Below are 20,985 nucleotides of genomic sequence, written 5' to 3'. Positions count from 1 at the left end.
TCAGGCAATTGTTTTCTTAAGGGATTTTTAATAAAAAATTGTTTTCACTGTTGCATAAGTCGTACAGTGGTCACCAATGTAAGAGGTGAGAAGAGATAACTACCATCATGGCTGCGTCTCCAAAGCCAGAGCCCCTCTGCTCTCCCTTCAAAGTCCATATGTCCTAAAAGGCCATATAGACAAGGGGTGCCTCTTTAAAAATGTTTTGTGTCTACAGCTCTTGTGCAGATCTATGGTTACAGACTTCAAAGCAACCCTTTGTTTAGTCTGGATCTGCAGACATGTTACTTTTCCATCTGCCCCCTCTTCTGTAGTCTTATAAAAGTAGAAAAGTGATTCAAGACTGTAGGATCAGACTACACAGGGCTTAATTCTGGACACTGGTGTGCACGGGAGCTGGAGATGTAAAAATGGTAAGTTAGTCATAGTCGACTTGCAAAGTTTCTTCATTTTATTGGAGCTATTAGAAAAATAATTGCTAAAAGGTACATAGCCACATGATGTTGCATTAAAGAAATACCACACTAGGAAAACAAGCAAATGCTGTTTAATAAAGGCTTCCGAGATCACTGCTATGGCATGAGAAAAATAAATGGTCCTTCAGTGCATACATCCTCTGGACCCTTGATTCTCAACCAGCTTTATATAGCACATGCTGACATTGGGCTATTAGGGGCAGCACAGTGTATATTCATAGCCTTGTGGTACTTAATGTACTTATTCTCACTTTACTGAGTTTAGAATTTATTTTTTTTACGTACTGTAAAAGCTTTTTCTCGTAGCCTCCATTGGTGGACACAGGAAACCATGCCATGGCTGTAGGCTGCTGCCACCTGGAGGCTGACACTCAGTATTAGAACCTTAAGAAAAGTCTGCTCCTCCTCAGCAGCCTATACCCGCCTACTGGCAACCAAGCTTTTTCAGTTAAAGCAGTAGAAGGAAAAAAAAAAATTGCGCTCATACACCCAACGAGGCAACTAGGAAAAAAAAGTGGGTGCTGTCCCCCTGTAAACCTTCCCCCCCCCCGGTACGAGGCAGGGTTTTCATGGCAAGTCCAAAAATCCTCTCTTTCGAGCTCTTCATTGGGGGACACAAGAAACAATGTGATGTGCCAAGGGTGGGAAATATAAGCATGATTAAAGTAAATCCCTTAGTCACCCCAGTGACTGACCTTGCAGTGCTTTCTCTATCGCTTCATTGGGGGACACAGGACCATGGGTGTATGCTGCTGTCGCTAGGAGGTTGACACTATGCAAAAAAAGGAAAATAGCTCCTCCTCCGCAGTATACACCCGCCTACAGGCACCAAGATCACCAGTTTAAGCTTAGTGTCTGTAGGGGGTAGACCTGGATCTTCACAGATCCAACCTTGTTGTGTTTATTAACCTTTGTTTTTTCTCTTTCAGATACAGCTCTTCAGGCTAACAGGGAACACTGCGTCCCCTGTTAACCCACAAGCGACAGAGAGAGCAGTGTGGCTACCCCCACATCGCCCACTCTCGGACCCGCTGGGCAGGACTTATCCCCTGTCACCTTAGGGTGTCTCAGGGTGATTTTGGTGGCCAGTCCTAGCCTGTTCCCCAGCCCCCTCCTCGGAGCGGCCTGGGAGGGAGACGGTGGTCCCTGCCGGTGACCTCTTCCCCCCCCCCCCCCCCCCAGTCTTCTGGGGTTGACACCATCTCCTGCACTGTCCAGGACCGGGAAGGAGGAAAAGCCAGGATCCCCCCCCCCCCCCTCCTCCTCTCACCAAACATGGTGCTTGACAGTGCTTCCCTGGGCCACTTCCTCCTTCTTCTCCCATTATGCGCTTCAGTTTTGCCACGCTTTTTTCTCTGTCTGGGGGGCGTGTCCGGTGGGCGGTCCCCCTCCGACGGCTTTACGCCCCCTGCTATTTCACCAACCAGGGCCGAGGAGCATAGTGACGCTTCCGTCACGCCCTCGAGCCTTCCACGGACCTATCAACGGGGGGGCCTTTCAAGCCCGCACCCCCCCCCCCCCATTCCATCCGCCTATCGGAGCCTCGACATGCCCCGTCATCAGGGCAGCGTCCTCTGCTCCTTCCCCTACACTGACACCATCACTCTGCGCACGCAGCTCCCTACTCCGTCGGCACCTGACTGTGACCCGCTCCAGCCTCACCTTTGGAGCCTTTCAGGGGGACACGGGACCGCTTCTCTGCAGGATCGGGTAGGAACTGTCCTGTCACAACCCACACCCTTTCCTGACCACAGGTGTCCTTCCTCTGTATTATCCCTGGCCTTGCACATATGCCCAAACCCAGGGAGCTCTCAACTATGCCTGTACTCTTTGCGGTACTAAGTGGCCCGCGGGTCTCACTACAGCCTTCTGCTCGACCTGCAAACCTCCCGCCATGCTAGCACCCCAGGATCCCCCCGCCGCCCAGGACAAAGGAACTCCCTCCCTTCCGGAGTGGGCTTTGCTATGTCCCAGTCTGTCTCTGACCTCACCAGGGTTTCTCAATCTCTGGTGCAGGTCTTGGAACGCTTGCCAGAACGTTTGCCTATGTTATCCACGGCCACCAGTGCTCCGAATGTCCCCACAGACGATTTGCAAGCACCCCTGCCCCCTCCTCACAGGGGCAGACTGACGGCACGTTCTCAGAAACGGACTCGCACAAGCTCATCCTCCAGCTCTCCAGACTCCAAGATGCTCCCTGCGTCTCACACCTCTTCCCCGGAGGTCGCCCAGGGATCTAGCACTGCATCGGATTCAGACTCTGGTTCCGACTCAGACCAGTATTCAAGGATCCAGGACACGATTGACAACCTTATTACGGCTGTCAATCAGACTCTGCATGTTAGAGAAGACGAGACCCCTTCTCAGGACTACTCAGTTCCGTTCAAAAAAATTAAGCGCCCTGCATGCACTTTTTCTAACCATGCAGAATTTGACTGTGTCTTTCAGAAGCAGTGGGAGCATCCTGAAAAGCGCTTTACAGGAAAGAAACAGTTAAACATCCTATACCCCTTTAACCGTGACCTTGTCAGCAAATGGACTGAGTCCCCATCTTTAGATCCTCCCGTCTCTCGCCTTTCGGCCAAGACTGTACTGTCTCTTCCGGACGGTTCCTCCCTTAAGGATACCACGGATAGACAGGTTGAGGCCCTCACTAAGTTGGCCTTTGAGGCTGCGGGCACCGCCCTTTGCCCTTCCTTTGTCTCAACTTGGGTATCAAAAGCGGTGTCCACATGGGCCAAACAGCTCAAACAGGGCATCCTAGCAGGAGTCTCCCCGGACGATCTGGCCGACTTAGCAGATCAAATCGTCCATGCAGGGATATCCGCTGCATGCTCAGCCTGGGTTTCCAGCAATCTCGTTGCCTTGCGTAGAATTCTTTGGCTTAAGGCTTGGAGTGCTGACCCGGCTTCCAAAAGATCTTAACTAATCTTCCTTTTCAAGGCTCCAGGCTGTTTGCATCCAAGCTAGACCAGATCATCTCTGATGCTACGGGGGGTAAGAGCACCTCTCTCCCCTAGCCCAGATCCAAACGCCCCCTTCCTAGGAGATGCCCGCTTCCTAGGAGATGCCCCCTTCCTAGGAGACGCCCCCTTCCTAGGAGACGCCCCCTTCCTAGGAGACGCCCCCTTCAGTTCCGGTCCTTTCGTCAGTTCGCTCAACCGAACCCCTCCTCTCAATAGGACCGTACTCCAGCACAGCGGGACAGGGACGGGCCCACACCTAACTGGCGCCCAAAGGGTCGCTCTTCCAAGTACACTGGATCACGATCCAACAGGTTTTCCTCAGCATAACGGGTCACTCCCACCTGGGACCTCTCCCAGGGTGAGCGGCCGTCTCCTGTTCCAAGATTCTTGGCTCTTGGTAATAGAGGATGCCTGGGTCAAGGAGATTGTTACTTCCGGCTACAAGATCGAGTTCAACTCCAGCCCACGATCACGTTTTCTCAGGTTCCGCCCCCCTCAACCATCTCTGCTTCTCGGTTTCCTTCAAGCCATCGCCTCCCTTCTGCGCTCAGGAGTCATAGTCCCGGTTCCCTTTCAGGAAAGGTTTTACGGTTTTTACTCAAACCTCTTCGTCGTCCCAAAAAAGGACGGCTCACTACGTCTGATTCTGGACCTCAAACAGCAAAACCGACATGTACGCATCCGACAGATCAGGATGGAGTCCCTCAGGTCGGGAAACTGAGGAATATCTATGTTCAGTGGACATTCAGGATGCGTACCTTCACATCCCAATCTGTGCATCACAAGGCTGGCTGATCAACACAGACAAATCCTCCCTGGTCCCATCCCAACGCTTAACCTTCCTAGGGATGCAGTTCGACACGACCCGTGCCCGGGTCCTCCTTGCAGGCAGTTCCGTTTGCCCAGTTCCATACCCGGCCTCGTCAACTAGCCCTTCTCTCAGCTTGGGACAAAAATCCGTCATCTCTAGATCGACGCATCAAGTTGCCTCGTCAAGTAAGATGGTCGCTAACCTGGTGGTCCCACCCTCCTTCCTTCAGACCCGGGAGATCATTCCTTCCGCTTCGCTGGCAGGTGGTCACGACCGCTGGCAGGTGGTCACGACCGATGCCAGTCTCATGGGGTGGGGGGCAGTTTTTCTACTACACACGGTCCAGGGCCGGTGGAGTCCCCACGAAGTCTCCCTTCCCATCAACATTCTGGAGATAAGGGTGATTTACCTGGCGTTGCGTCACTGGCAGGAGATCCTGCCAGGGTTCCCAGTCCGTGTACAATCGGACAGTGCCACGGCATACATAAACCATCAGGGAGGAACGCGCAGCAAGCCCGTTTTAAAAGAGGTGGCAAGAGTGATACTTTGGGCCGAGAAGACGGTCCCGGCAATCTCAGCAGTCCACATTCCAGGGGTCGACAATTGGGCGGCCGACTTCCTCAGTCGGCAGGGCCTCGCCTCAGGAGAATGGTCTCTCCATCCTGAGGCGTTTCACCAAATCTGCTTACGGTGGGGCACGCCGAACGTCGACCTCATGGTGTCCCGGTTAAACCACAAGGTTCCGTCCTTTGTAGCTCGGTCCCGCGATCCGCTAGCAATCGCCCAGGACGCGCTAGTCATATCATGGTCACAGTTCCAACTGCCCTATCTCTTTCCACCTCTACCTTTTGATCCCTCGAGTCATCAAAAAGGTCAAGACAGAGGGAGTACCAGTTCTCCTAATAGCCCCAGATTGGCCCAGACGCGTCTGGTACGCAGATCTGGTGAATCTGCTTGTCGACTCCCCACTGGAGACTACAAGACCGTCCGGACCGCCTCTCTTAGGGTCCTATTCTTCATCAGAGTTCTCGTTCTCTGAATTTAATGGTATGGCCATTGAGGCCGTGGTGTTGAAGACGGCGGGCTTTACTGACCATGTCATTCAGACCCTAATTAACGCCAGAAAACCCGCTACCTCGCGCATATACCACAGGACTTGGAGAGCCTTTTTTCGTCACTGTGAACGGGATCAGCTGACTCATGTCTTTTTCTTTGCCAGTCATTTTGGCTTTTCTTCAGTCTGGCCTAGAGGCGGGACTCTCTCTCAGCACTCTCAAGGGTCAAGTTTTGGCCTTGTCCATTCTATTCCAACGTAACTTAGCTAGCCTTCCTCAGGTCAAGACGTTTCTACAAGAGGTGGCCTACCTGGCGCCCCCCCTTATCGCCCTCCAGTGGAACCATGGGCCTTAATATGGTCCTAAGCGTCCTACAACAGCCTCCATTTGAACCCATTCAGGACATTCCAGCCTCTCTCCTTTCCTGGAAGGTGGCTTTTCTGGTGGCTGTTACCTCTATAAGAAGGGTCGCAGAACCGCAGCCCTCTCTTGTCGGTCGCCTTTTCTGGTATTCCATCATGACAAAGTAGTGCTCAGGCCGGTGCCTTCCTTTTTGCCAAAGGTGGTTACCGCTTTTCACATTAATGAGGACATCGTTTTGCCTTCCTTTTGCCCTGCTGTCCAGTGCATCCACGGGAGAAGTCCCTGCACAAACTGGACCTGGTCAGAGCTCTACGTGTGTACCTTTTCTAGAACGGCCTCCCTTCGGCGCTCGGATGCCCTTTTTGTCATCCCTGAGGGGCATCGCAAGGGTCTCCCTGCTTCCAAGTCAACCATCGCCCGTTGGATACGTTCGACCATTTTGGAGGCACATCGCATCTCGGGCAAACCTCCCCCTCTGGGAGTAAGGGCTCACTCCACCAGGGCGGTGGGGGGCCTCTTGGGCGGTCCGCCATCAGGCTTCGGCCTCTCAAATCTGTAAGGCCGCAACGTGGTCTTCACTTCACACCTTTTCAAGGTTTTACAAGGTCCACACTTATTCTTCGGCTGATGCCAGTCTTGGACAGAAGGTCCTGCAGGCGGCAGTGCCGCAGTCTGCCCTAGTCTGTGACTATCTTCTGTTCTCCCACCCAGGGGACTGCTTTGGGACGTCCCATGGTCCTGTGTCCGCCAATGAAGCGATAGAGAAAGAGGGATTTTTGGTACTCACCGTAAAATCTTTCTTGAAGCCTTCATTGGGGGACACAGCACCCTCCCTGTTTTCTGACATATGTCCAGTTGGCCCTGTTGGGCATCTCATTTAGTTTTCACGGTTGTGCCCTGTTGGTCATTGCATAGTTGGTTATTTTATGCTTCTCCTACTGCTTTAGACACTAACTGGTGAGCTTGGTGCCTGTAGGTGGGTGCACACTGCGGAGGAGGAGCTATTTTCCTTTTTTTAGCCTAGTGTCAACCTCCTAGCGACAGCAGCATACACCCATGGTCCCCCGATGAAGACTCCCAAGAAAGAGATTTTACGGTGAGTACCAAAAATCCCTCTTTTTTTGCCCAGACTTGCATTTGCCGAGGTGAAAGTTTGGATGCTGTAGCAGCTTTGTAAAGTCAAGGCATTATGGTTTACAACCCAGGAGACCCAATTGTGCGAGTGGAATGAGCCTTGACACCCCTCGGCAGCACTTTGTTCTTGGCTTTATAAGCTTTCAGAAAGGCAGGCTGAATCCATCCGGCAATGGTCGTCTTAGAGCCCTCGACAAGGTACTTCTGGAATGATAAATGGGAAATCTAAAAGAAGATGTCATCATCCAGTAGTGATACTCTGCTCGGACCAGATCCAAACAGTAAGGATTTCTTCACCGAATTAGAATGAGAAGGACAGAGCAAATGCAGAATGAGCTCTTCATTAAAGTGGAAGGAAGAAACAGGAAGCAACGTCTTGTCAAGGTGAAGAACTACAAACGGAAAGTGGAAGGAAAGGGCCACGAGTTCTGATACTTGTCTGATGGAAGTGATGGCAATAATGAACGCCACCTTCTAGGAAACCCAGAGTGGTTAAATACTGTGCATTAGTTCTGAGATATGACACTAAAGCGCTAAGCACCAAGTTAAGGTCCCAGGGATCTAAGGGAGGCTGGTAAGGTGTGGGAATGGAGTAGGCCACACCCTAAAGAAAAGCCCTAATTTGAGGTTTTTCTGAAAAAGAATTGACTGGGTTGAGACCTGGCCCTTGAAGGAGCTGATGGCTAAGCCAGGCTCAAGACCCAAATGCATAAATGCTAATAAAGATGGTAGAGAAAAAAAAACATAGGGGAGACCTTGTGAGATTCCCACCAGAGGAACAAGGTCTTCTAGGTACGATGGTAGGTATGAGACGAGGATGACTTCCGTGCCTTGATCATTTGAGTTACCGAGAATCTAGGTGAAAGGGGACCTTTAGAAGAGTAGGTCTGGTCGATCCAGAAATCTTCACGAAATGTCTACGAGGAGGTTGACCACTTTCGTGTACGATGATCTTCTGGGCCATGACGATAACTGGGATGTCTTCCAACTTGATCTTCTTGAGTATGAGGGGTAGACGAGGGAAACCTGAGATCGATGAATAGCCAATACATCGAGGCAATCGCTAGAGTGTAGCAAGCTCTGGCCACAAACCGAGGAACCTTGTTATTGTGTCTGCATGCCATCAGGTTCATATCTGGAGTGTCCCACTATAGGCCGATCTGATCGAAGACTGTCGGGTGCAGTGACCACTCTCATGGTTGATCCTTCAGAACTTAAGTCCATGGCACAGTTGTCTACTCCTGGAATGTAAGTTGCTGGGATTTTTCCACCCAATCCAGAATCTGAGTTGACAATGGATCTCAGAGTTCTTTCTTGATGGTTGATGTAAGCCACGGCGGTGGCTTTGTTGGAATGAATTTAGATTGGGAGACCCAAAAGCTAGTGCTGCTAATGTATGAGAGAAAAATTGCACGGAGTTCTATGACATTGATGGAAATAAGGACTTTGTGTCTCTTCCTCTGACCCTACAACGTTAATTTCCAGAACACTACGCCTCAGCAATGAAGACTAGCGTCAATAATTACTCTGCCAATGAATTCGGAGGAAGAAATGTCTAAGAATGAGGGAAGAGCCCCGCCACGAGATCAGAGACTGATCGGGTATTTGAGAGTGAGGACAGACTTGTCCCAATGGAAAGCAGAGCCAGCTGTAGAAGCCTGGTATGGAACTGAGCAAATGGGATTGCCTTGATGGCCGGCACCGTCTTGCCTAGAACTCTTGTGCGGCAGGGGAGATGGATGGCTCAGACACTGAATGCCGGTTTGTAAAGCTGACATTTTGTTCTCTGGAAGGAAAACTTTCGCTTTGATAGTGATGAAAAGCATTTATTTTTCAACAGGACAATGACCCCAAACACACCTCCTGGCTGTGTACGGGCTATTTGACCAAGAATGAGAGTGGTGGAGTGCTACGCCAGATGACCTGGCCTCCACAGTCACCAGACCTGAACCCAATCGAGATGGTTTGGGGTGAGCTGGACCGCAGAGTGAAGGCAAAAGGGCCAACAAGTGCTAAGCATCTCTGGGAACTCCTTCAAGATTGTTGGAAGACCATTTCCGGTGACTACCCCTTGAAGCTCATCAAGAGAATGCCAAGAGTGTGCAAAGCAGTCATCAAAGCAAAAGGTGGCTACTTTGAAGAACCTAGAATATAAGACATTTTCAGTTGTTTCACACTTTTTTTATTAACTATATAATTCCACATGTGTTAATTCATAGTTTTGATGCCTTCAGTGTAAATGTACAATTTTCATAGTCCTGAAAATACAGAAAAATCTTTAAATGAGAAGGTGTGTCCAAACTTTTGGTCTGTACTGTATGTATAGAAAAGTAAATCTCTCACCTGTATGGCCATAGTAGAGGTCTGATATCGCTCAGGGGGGTGACACATTCCCTTTAACGGCCTATGACTTGGGCTAGTACCTTGGTAGAGAGTATATTCACATGATACATTTTCTTGTATAATTCCATGTCTGTGATTGCTGTGGTTTTTCTACTAAATATATACATTCTATAGTATGGTTACTAGTTACACAAAAAAATTCCCACATTTTCTAACATCAGGATACTGACACTGACATCCCTAGTAAGGCATAGCTCACCTACACTGTGTAGGAGACCACTTATTTATGTTGTAGGATGACTGGCCATGTAATGCAATGAGCATAAGCGCCACAAAGGGGAGATCGGTCAATGCAGAATGACTTTTAAAACTAAGCACAAGGTCTCGGTGCACCCTTGGTGTGACGGAGTAGTTCAGTGCACGATCTTACCCATTTGTTTCCCATCTATTTCCACCATCTTATTCCTTAATTGACAGCTCTGGCTTTACAGGATCCAAAAGGAGGGCAAAACAAGATTTTGGGTTTTTACCGTAAAATCTTTCTCAGAGCCTTCAGTGGGGGACACAGGAAACCATCAGTGTATGTTGCTGCCACTAGGAGGCTGACACTATGCAATAAAAAAAGTTAGCTTCTCCTCAGTAGTATACACCCACCAACCGGAGCCAAACCGATCAGTTAGTGTAAAAGCAGTAGGAGAAGCAACCTGAAAAAGAACACAGACTGGCCCAACAGAAGCATTTAGAAAAGGGCAGGTGCTGTGTCCCCCAATGAAGGCTCAGAGAAAGAGATTTTGCTGTAAGAACCCACAATCTTCTTTTCTCTATCACTTCATTGGGGGAGACAGGAAACCATGGGACGTCCCAAAGCAGTCCCCAAGGGTGGGAAGACAAACAAGAACTAATCAAAAACAATAGCAGAGGCGAGAATCCCAGGTCTGAGACCGGCCACTGTAGTATGCAAAACATTTCAGCCCAGGCCCGAAAGCGCCACGGAGGCGAACGAAAGAGCATTCTGTAAGACAACTCAGAAAAGACAGGTTAGAAAGCTACTAATAGAGGCCTGATGATTGATGGTGCAAGGAGGCCCTTGGCCCTAGATGAAGAGAGCACGAAGGAAGAAAAGGACATCTGTTCCTTTGCAATATGCGTCCAGAATTCTAGAGCGGATCCAGACTCATGCTTTTTTTTATTGTTCATTGTTTTTAATCATATTTGAAATAAAGAATTGTTAATTGTTATATAGAAAAATCTGTTTGCTTATATCGGTTCACTAGGAAATGGACAGAACACCACAAAAAATTCTGCTGCCGTTAGCCATGTAGATACTACACTGTGTGCAGAATTATTAGGCAAATGCGTATTTTGATCCCATGATACTTTTTATACATGTTGTCCTACTCCAAGCTGCATAGTCTTGAGAGCCAACTACCAATTAAGTAAATCTGGTGATGTGCATCTCTGTAACGAGGAGGGGTGTTGACTAATGACATCAACACCCTATATAAGGTGTGCTTAATTATTAGGCAACTTCCTTTCCTTTGGCAAAATGGGTCAGATGAGAAATTTGACGGGCTCTGAAAAGTCCAAAATTGTGAGATGTCTTGCAGAGGGAAGCAGCAGTCTTGAAATTTCCAAACTTTTGAAGCGTGATCACCGAACAATCAAGCGTTTCATGGCAAAAAGCCAACAGGGTCGCAAGAAGCGTGTTGGCCAGAAAAGGCTCAAAATAACTGCCCATGAATTGAGGAAAATCAAGCGTGAAGCTGCCAAGATGCCATTCGCCACCAGTTTTGCCATATTTCAGAGCTGCAACGTTACTGGAGTATCAAAAAGCACAAGGTGTGCGATACTCAGGGACATGGCCAAGGTAAGGAAGGCTGAAAAACGACCACATATGAACAAGAAACATAAGATAAAACGTCAAGAATGGGCCAAGAAATATCTTAAGACTGATTTTTCAAAGGTTTTATGGACTGATGAAATGAGAGTGACTCTTGATGGGCCAGATGGATGGGCCAGAGGCTGGATCAGTAAAGGGCAGAGAGCTCCACTCCGAGACGCCAGCAAGGTGGAGGTGGGGTACTGGTATGGGATGGTATCATCAAAGATGAACTTGTGGGACCTTTTCGGGTTGAGGATGGAGTGAAGCTCAACTCCCAGACCTACTGCCAGTTTCTGGAAGACAACTTCCAGCAGTGGTACAGGAAGAAGTCGGTATCGTTCAAGAAAAACATGATTTTCATGCATCCAACTACTCCACAGCGTGGCTGGCCAGTAAAGGTCTAAAAGAAGAAAAAATAATGACATGGCCCCCTTGTTCACCTGATCTGAACCCCATAGAGAACCTGTGGTCCATCATAAAATGTGAGATCTACAGGGAGGGAAAACAGTACACCTCTCGGAACAGTGTCTGGGAGGCTGTGGTGGCTGCTGCACGCAATGTTGATCGAAAACAGATCAAGCAACTGACAGAATCTATGGATGGAAGGCTGCTGAGTGTCATCATAAAGAAAGGTGGCTATATTGATCACTAATTTTTTGGGTTTTTGTTTTGCATGTCAGAAATGTTTATTTCTAAATTTTGTGCACTGATATTGGTTTACCTGGTGAAAATAAACAAGTGAGATGGGATTATATTTGGTTTTTATTAAGTTGCCTAATAATTCTGCACAGTAATAGTTACCTGCACAAACAGATATCCTCCTAAGATAGCCAAATCTAAAAAAAAAACACTCCAACTTCCAAAAATATTAAGCTTGGATATTTATGAGTCTTTTTGGTTGATTGAGAACATAGTTGTTGATCAATAATAAAAATAATCCTCTAAAATACAACTTGCCTAATAATTCTGCGCACAGTGTATATGGTAGGACTAACTCACTGGCTAGTGCTACTGGCCATAGATACGATAATTGCATGATAAGGAAGGCATCAGGGGCGCAACCGACATAGGGTGAGGTACGTGGTAGAATACTGCAACTGGTCATCTGGTACATGATAGATGTGTATTGGACCTACCGGAAAGTGGATGTGTGTGTGTAGCTAACTGTATGGTGGACACAACGTGAACACTGGTGCAATCAACCATTAGGCATGTGGTGGATGTGCATGTGACTTACTGTATAAGAAACAGGAAAGTGGACCGCTGCTGCAAATGACTGTGAGGTACGTGGTAGAAGGTGCGTCTGACTCACCTGATAGCGGACAGAACCCTAGTACCGCTGCTGCAGTTGATCACAAGGCACGTGTGATTCACTGGATAGTGAACATAAAGAAACGTAAGCGGCTGCTGCAATTGACTGTCAGGTACATGGTAGACGTTGCGTCTGACTCACCAGAATTTGGGACAGAACCCTAGTACTGCTGCTGCAGACGACCCAAGGCGCATCTGAATCACAGGATAGTGGACAAACGTAGATGGTGCGTCTGACTCACTGGAAAGTGGACAGGAAACGTGGACCTCTGCTGAAATCAACCGCGGGGCCCGTGGTAGATGGTACATTTGCCTCGCTGGATAGTGGACAGTAAACGTAGACCTCTGCAGCAATCAACCACTGGGCCTGTGGTAGATGGTAGGTCTGACTCACTGGATAGTGGACAGGAAATGTAGACCTGCAGCAATCAACCGTTGGGCCCGTGGTAGGTGGTACGTCTGATTCACTGGATATGCAATCAATTATGTGATACGTGGTAGATGGTGCGTCTGACTCACTGGATAGTGGACAGGAGACATGTACCGCTGCTGCAATCAACAATGAGACACATGGTATACGGTGTTTCGGACTCACTGGGTAGTGGACAGAACACAAGCACTGCTGCTACATCGACCACTAAGTACATGGTAAACGGAGCGGAAAATGACAGAAACCGATATAGATCTGGGTCTAGTGAAAGACCCGTGTCCACCTCCTACTGATGCTAAGCTAAACTGATCGGTTTGGCTCCGGTCGGTAGGTGTATACTACTGAGGAGGAGCTAACTTTTTTGTGCATAGTGGCAGCAGCATACACCCATGGTTTCCTGTGTCCCCCAATGAAGCGATAGAGAAAGACAGATGCAAAACAAGTAGGTGGGAAGGTGCACTAAACTGCTTGGCCACACCAAGGGTGCACTGAGCTCCTGTGCTTGGTTTGAACAGTCATTTTGTGCTAACAAACTTCCTTTTAAACAGAGTAGCGAGCCATTTGCACATTGTGACAACACAGCTTTTCTTCTTAATTATGCCAGACAAATTCAGTAAACCAGGAGCCATATGCTTTTGTGATAATAAGCTGATTAAGTATTATACCAAACCATGCAAGTTGATTAAATGCTCAAACAATGAGTTAATGAGCCCTTTCCACCTTGATCCCTGACCCTTGAATGATGGCTGAAGGGACACCTTTGATCTATAAAAAAGGGGTCTCTGCCTCTATTCTGGGTCATTCTACAGTATGTCAGCTTAGGGGACTTTGGCCCCAGCTGGAGGAATACAGATCGGCTCCATTGACCATTGCTGAACTCTCAGAGACGTCTTAAAGAATCCAGGTTGTGACAATCAGGTCACCTGGCCCCATACTTCACTGCTTTCGGCTAGTTTCCTAAGCTTGTCGTTACCTTCTCTCTTTGGGGGCCCGCCAAAAGTGGGGTGCCACTGGTGGGGGTAGTCGACCCTGGAAACCCCGAAATCGCAGCTATTCTATTCTCGGCGGGCCAGCAGAAGGGTAAGGACTGTGTAATGTTGCACCATCTTGGGTATTTGCTGGGACGGTTCTGTGTGTTTATTGTCTGCTTTGTGGTTCAATAAAGTATTGCCACACTGTTTTACCCGCACCCTGTGTTGTCTGAGTAGCGTTACGCCCACAGAAGACCCAGGGTCTTCACACACATCAATGTAAAAAGAGAAAAAAAATGCTTTCCAGCAGGAGATAACTTCTATATTCTTTAGCTGAATCATTTAGGAATTAACCACTTGATTTGGTCTTCTTAATTTTATTAAAAATGAAGAAACCAACTTATCAAATAACAGTTTCAGTTTGAGAATTTCATTAATTATTAAAAAAAAAAAGTTCTTTACACTTTATGGGACACACAAATTGATAATGGCCTTTTTTTTTTTATTATTGGTACCAAAAATAAGACGTGACTTTAGTTTTAAAAGATTTTTGGCACCTGCTTCAGGCTCAAATAATAATAAGACATTTAAAAAATTACATTCCTTTCTCTTAAAATCATCTGTTTATAACTAAAATATATATCCATTTACAGAGCTTGAAGCAGCCACTTTTTCTTTGTAGAAAATAAAGAACTTAATTTTACTGATTTTGGTTAAAAAAAAAAAAAAAAAAAAACTAAAAAAAATTTTTTTTTTCTTCTTCATTTGAACATTTAACTTGGATAGAACTCAAGGCTCCCCTCAAAATGGGGCAATGACATAAAAGAAATTAGCATCACTCAGAGGAATGATTCCAGTACAACTAAAGCTGTATATTTACAAATGTTACATCATAAAAGTTCTAGCGCCTCCTAGAAACAAAGTCTTAAAAACGGTGGCCTCAAAGTTTTTGCTTTTCATTTCTTTTGCTGGATATAGCTGGAGTTCAGGTGGGGGTGTCCTTGTGATAAAACTGGGAAATGGGGTCCATTCTGGATTAATGAGGGAGCTGGAAAAAAAATAAAATAAAAGTTAGTAGCGACCAATACATTGATAGTTCACTTTAAATCAGTCCTAATCAGACCTGTAAGTCTAGGAATGCAGAAGATTTTTAACCCCTTTCTGTTGCAGCCAATTTTTTTTTTTTTTTTCTGGAGGGGGCTTTTGTTTTTATTTTCCACCTTTTTTTTAAGAGTTCTAACATTTTATGTTTCCATCAATATAGAAGATGTCTGCTCTGTTTGGTGGGCCAAACCTTATCGCCAGACTCTGGGCAACACAGTTTAAGCCTAGTGTCCATAAGAGACCGACACCATGATACTATCTCGGGGCTCGCAACAGCCTTCAAGGTCCTCTTTCAAATTCACGCTCCCCTCAGGGTACTGCTCTGTGCCAAGGAGATAGCAATAATCCCCATCTAATTGATCTTCGAGGAAGGCGCTGATCAGGACGGAGAATTATATGGACTTTCTGGAGCTCATCGGTTGGATCCTCGATTGTGAAAAGCCTCGTCTGACTCTCAGCTGAAAAGCTCTAACCTAGGGGGTGGTCTTCTTCAGGAATCTTATTGAGCTATGTCAGGGAGACACTTTACGTGCGGCCCACCTTGTGTCCAGTCTTTAGCTTTTCTTGTCAGATACAAGACTTGTGATATGCAGACTGGTCTTTTTGGGAGATCTGCTCGCCTTTTAGCAATGGGCTTCCTGACCACTCTATTGGCCCAAGACCAGTCTTGCCAGGTCGAGTAGCTCATCCTTGGTGGTAGTCAATCCATGGAAATGGACCTCATTCCTGTGTAGCTACTGAAGTTGTGTCTTTTCCTGTTGTTATCCAGACCATCTTCTAGATCATGGACCTCAGTTCATCAGATATCAGATTTTTTGCTACCTCACTAACTAAATGTCATTTCACTCCTTGGTATGTGCACCAGGATCTTCACTTGGAATTTCCTCTTTTTTTAAAAGGTTTGGGTTGATTTAATCCTCAGGCTTAATGCCCTAAGGACTAGAGTAGGGTCTTTCGTAGCCTCTTCCAGCGATCTCTTCTGTGAGCCGGTTATATCATCCTGCAGGGATAGCATTGAGGTCTCCCTCTTAGTTTTCGCTATGCTGCAGGTTTCCCTTCTCTTGAACTACTATGTGTTACCTTTTCAAATCTCCTGGATCGTGCCGTTTCTGTGAACCATTTCTTTCTAGTCTGAGTCCTCTTCCTCAAAGCAAGAGGGCTTTGGAGCAATTGCAGAGGGCTTATCTGTCACGCAAGGTAGTGGGATCGCTGCCTGCACCCTCCATACTCCATATTTTCCCTCCATACTGATCCTTGTCCTATTTCATCCCTTCTCCAGAGTGTAGTCTACGATGATGGTCTTATTCTCCTCCTTTCGCCCTCTTACCAACGTTATTTGACTTTGCAGGGGCGTTAGCTTGTACTTCTAGGTCTAGAAGACCGTCCAGCATTCCAATTCTCATCGTTATCCATTACACCCTTAACATGTTTCTGTCCTAGAGGTTTAGGGCATGTTTGTGGCAGCCTTTCCACAACTCTGGCTACTCTTTTTGGTTTCTGCTCACCTACCACAGCAGTAGAAGTTACTTGGGCTGTAGGGCATCATCATTTTTTCCTTCCCCAGCTCTACACGACTACTACCTAAACCCCTGTTCTCACCAGGGTTTCTGCTGAAACCAGCCTGGATTGCAGGTGCTGTGGAGGCCACCTTGCGCAGGGGGTCCATTACAGTAAGTTATTACGCACCCTCTGGGACGTCCCACTGTCCTGTTTCCCCCAATGCTATTAACGAGAAAATTGGATTTTCTGTTTTGGCACTTCCTATAGATTTGGAGCATTGTCATTGATGTGAATGGATGTTGGCTTTGAACATTGCCACGTATTCGATAAGAGGAGTCTGAGTAGCACCAAATGGGTTTCAACTCGATGGAGCTTTGACACCAGTGCAATGTTTTGACTGTTCAGTAATTTTGGATGCTTTCTTATTACTTCTCAGTTAATGGTATTATTTCTTCAGATGTATAAGAGTTGTCCTGATCTGTCACAATCACTTTGAAGGACATTCATTTATTAGCTGCCAATTCATTTGAATAGGGGAGCCATGAAATGCCAAAAGTGTGTGGCTTCCCCTCGCTGAGCTCCATAGGTTCCTGACATGATGGCCCCTTGAATACTCATGAATAGATAATATCTTATTTTTGTTCATGAGAGAAGATACATGAAATATATTCTAATTTATCCAATATACATGTTTCCTAAAACATTACCTGGAGGATAGTAGGTCTTGGAATGAAAGCCGGCCGGTGCCTGTTGCAGGAAATTCTGGTGTAAGCTGTAAGGCCATGATCCAGGAATCAATGGGTAATGAGCAGGCGGACCGCGCTCCCAGGGAAGTGAGGGCTTCCCAAACTGTCCTTGAAATCCCGGCTCTAGTTCGCAAAACAAGCATAAAAAATGGTCCAATTATTACACGTATCCACATAAAGCATCTTGCATCCATATGGAGAAACTGCAATAATCACCATCACAGGATGTGTACGGAGCAATTCTCACTGCAGTAATTTTGTATTACTAATCAACTTACATATCATCAATTATCTTGCTGTATTTTTTTATAGCATGCTTAAACTGAATGTCTACCCTTTTTTTTTTCCTATAGAGGTATGAAGTTTTGAGCTGATTAATTTGTCTATCTTTATAGTGGTTTCTGATCTCAAAATCAGATGCATAAAAAAAAAAAGTTAAATCTTTAGCAAGTTGCAGTCACCACTAGAGGGAGCCTGGGAGCTTACTGTATGCTGGAGATCATGGAAACCATACGTGGTCCTGTAATGTTAATAGGGCATCAATATAAGGTCATGGGCAATCCTACATTTGCCACCAACACTGGTCAGCTGAATGACTGGGCCATTATAGGTCTACGGCTATTGTATAAATCTTTCTCTATGCAGTTAAAGGATTAAAAGAAATCAAGTGTGATCTCAATTTTGTCATACTCCCACCTCTTGTGTAGTGTACTTTTTTCAAATCTACTAAATGAAGCAGGGGGCAGATGAAAAGAAGCAAGGAGCAGAGGAAAAAAAGCAGGGGTCCGAGGAAAAAAAGCAGGGGTCCGAGGAAAAAAAGCAGGGGGCAGAGAAAAAGAAGCTGGGGGCAGAGGAAAAGAAGCAGGGGGCAGAGGAAAAGAAGCAGGGGGCAGAGGAAAAGAAGCAGGGAGCAGAGGAAAAAAAGCAGGGGGCAGAGGAAAAAAGCAGGGGGCAGAGGAAAAAAAGCAGGGGGCAGAGGAAAAAAAGCAGGGGGCAGAGGAAAAAAAGCAGGGGGCAGAGGAAAAAAAGCAGGGGGCAGAGGAAAAAAAGCAGGGGGCAGAGGAAAAAAAGCAGGGGGGCAGAGGAAAAGAAGCAGGGGCAGAGGAAAGCGTGTATTAGGCCAGGTTTAGATGACCATATTTCATGGACCACAATGTCTGGACTGTCTGAGGTTCTCCTGACCCAAACTTTGCAGCCTCATATATGCTTATCAAGCTGTTTGAGTCAGGAGACCCTCATACAGTCCAGACATTGTGGTCCATGAAATATGGTAATCTGAACCTGGCCTAATACTCGCTTTCATCTGCCCCCAGCTTCTTGAAATACACATTTTCACCTGACCCAAATCCAAACCCAAGCTCAATAGGCATATATGAGGCTGCCAAGTTTGGGCCAGAAGACCTACGGACTGTCCAACATGACAGTCTATACCTTGCGGAATTAAACGCGGGCTAATTTGTGTTCTATAATATAAAAATTAAAAATCTACAGTTTTATGGCTTCAGGTCCTGTGCAGACTATTTGTAAAATTCCTTCATTTTTTTAGTTGCATCAAAATAATAAATGGTTGCAAATGTGGCTATAATAAATAGTTTTTCCAGAAAGAATGTCACACCTGTGCACATGTATAGGTATTGCAGCTCAGCCCCATTTATTTCAAAAGTGAATAAAATAAATGGGGCTGGATCTGGAAGAAAGCAGCTATTTGTTTTCCAATCCTGTGTAACCAGTTTTAATAAAAGTGTTAAGTAAAGTAGTTTGTTTTCTTCCTAAACCCGGGCAATGTCTATATCTACAAGCTTCTCCCATGACATGAGCATGCATTTTAATCTTATAAAACAATTGAGAATTTTACCTGTGCCACCCACGCTGCCATTGTTCACCAGTGCATTAGGTGCCGGAGAATTGTGCCAATGTCCATCGTGAGAAGAGTTAGCGACGCCTACAGACCTGGCAGCGGGCCCTGCAAAGATGATGCTGGGGTCGTTCAGATTAACCGCACTTTGATTAGTGGTGGAGGCGTTGCTGCTGCCGCTGCTGCCAGGTCTGGCCGGATAGGCGACACCACCAGAGTGAGGGGGGTTCCCAGAAGAAGAGTGGATTATCTGCCCATGGATGGGCCAAGAGTTGTTGGGAATAGGGATCTGTGGAGGCAGAGGGAGCAACCCCAGATTGTGCAGAGGAGAAAAGTGAGTGGGGGGAGAGTGTGGAAAGTTAAACATGGGCCGCTGAACCTGGTGCGGGTTCTGTGCTGGCTGCGTAGACGGCTGGTTCAGCTTGGTCGGAGGCTGCGTCTGGCCCAGGTTTTGTGGAAACGGCTGAGGCTGCGGTGAATACGATGAGTGATGGGATTCAGACTGTAAAGAGAGAGGAAGAACGCGCCTTACAACACAATTCAGCCGGACAGAAGATAAAACTAGGGATGAGCATCTAAATACTGAAGATAATGGCCATCAGCAACCAGTTACCTTCTACAAGTCTCCATTTCAGAGATCCAAGTGTCAACTTGTAAGTCTGTAGTGTTTAAAGGGGTTCCTTAACATAAAAGTGTATCTATTTCCACCACCAGCGCCACCCTTATCCACAGGCTATGTATGGTATTACGACCTTGTCCCATTGGAGTGAATGGGAATATGATGCAGTACCGTATGCAGCCCAAGAACAACAGTGGTACTGTTTCTCACAATCTGGTAAATCCATTTTAATAAAGAAGATTTACTGAAACATTTGATAGCATTTACCTGGTTTCAGAAAACCCCTGTCTCTCGACGACATAAATGTACCTTGCTCATCCTCCCCGGGTCCAGACTGAGTCTTTGCAGCTGCTCTCAATTTCTGTTATTGTCTGCAATGCTGACGTCACGCTGCCAATTACTGAGTACAGCGGCTCTGAGTGGTTCGCGCTGTCGCCTTGGGCAGAGCCGCTGAGCTCACTGATTGACTGCAGCGCTGTCGACGTGATATCAGCGCTACTGACAATAACGGACACTGGGGCAACACTGGACCCAGGAAGGGTGAATAAGGCACAGTTTGTCATTCTTTTCTTTATTTTAAATGACCTACAAAATGGTAAATCCCTCAAAGTTATCATTTCTTCCAGTATGCTGCATTCTCCCACTAAGAGTTTCTAGTACAGTATACATCACAGTCCCTTGTAGTAGATACAAAAGCATATATCAATATGTATTGCTCTTGGACCTGTGGCCCTTTTTGCTGCTTTCGTGACATGCTGGGCCTTGTGGTTTCCCAGCAGGAGGAGAGCCACAAATTAAAGTCTAAATGTCTCGATCAGTCTGTGGCCCACGATGCCAATCTGTGCGGCCCCCAACCTGCCGTCTGCACCTTCTCTGTTTGTTTTAAACTTTTTGAAAATAATTAGGCTATGTTCACACATCTTGGTTTTTTGATGCATTTTTTTATGCAAATTTTCCAGCTGCGTTTTACAGCACCAGCAAAGTCTATGAGATTCCAGAAATCTCATGCACACATTTTGTTTTTTTGCATGTTTTTATGCAAAATATAGCATGTCACTTCTTTCAGTGTTTTTTCAGCGTTTTTCACCCATTGGAAGTAATGGGTAGTGAAAAAATGCTGAAAAAACGTCTAGTGTGAACATAGCTATCAGGTTGTGCTGCGTTTTTAGTGAAAATAAGCAAGTACAACAGTATGTGAAACAAATTTATTTTTGTGATTTTACCATCTTGTCTTGGTCACTGAGATGGTAGTTTGTATCAGAACAGTTTAATTAAATTAGTTATGTGTAAAGTGTAAACATTGGCTGAACTAGGTGTGAGATTGAACAATACCTGTGGCCCAGGGAGGTGTGAAATTCAACAATGCTTGTGCGACTCAATGGCAGACCCCATAGTGGGAAAGTAAATAGTGTCCTACAA

General features: G+C 46.5%; 1 protein-coding gene across 1 annotated transcript in view; it reads right to left on the bottom strand.

The window, feature by feature from the left end:
- Window positions 1-14,207: 14,207 nt before the first annotated feature.
- Window positions 14,208-20,985, bottom strand: part of TUT4 (terminal uridylyl transferase 4) — a 67,295-nt gene continuing 60,517 nt past the window's right edge. The window contains exons 28-30 of the mRNA XM_073643467.1: window positions 18,948-19,449; window positions 17,054-17,215; window positions 14,208-14,790 (exon numbers count right to left, since the gene is read on the bottom strand). Of these exons, the coding sequence (XP_073499568.1) occupies window positions 14,699-14,790; window positions 17,054-17,215; window positions 18,948-19,449 (756 nt within the window). The 3' untranslated portion in view covers window positions 14,208-14,698. The remainder of the gene's footprint in view (window positions 14,791-17,053; window positions 17,216-18,947; window positions 19,450-20,985) is intronic.

This window comes from Phyllobates terribilis, unplaced genomic scaffold (assembly GCF_046119375.1).
Source record: "Phyllobates terribilis strain yellow unplaced genomic scaffold, ASM4611937v1 Scaffold_8__6_contigs__length_399053987, whole genome shotgun sequence".
Classification (NCBI taxonomy): domain Eukaryota; kingdom Metazoa; phylum Chordata; class Amphibia; order Anura; family Dendrobatidae; genus Phyllobates; species Phyllobates terribilis.
The sequence above is the reverse complement of the archived record's forward strand: the minus strand, read 5'-3'. Positions and strand labels throughout refer to the sequence as shown.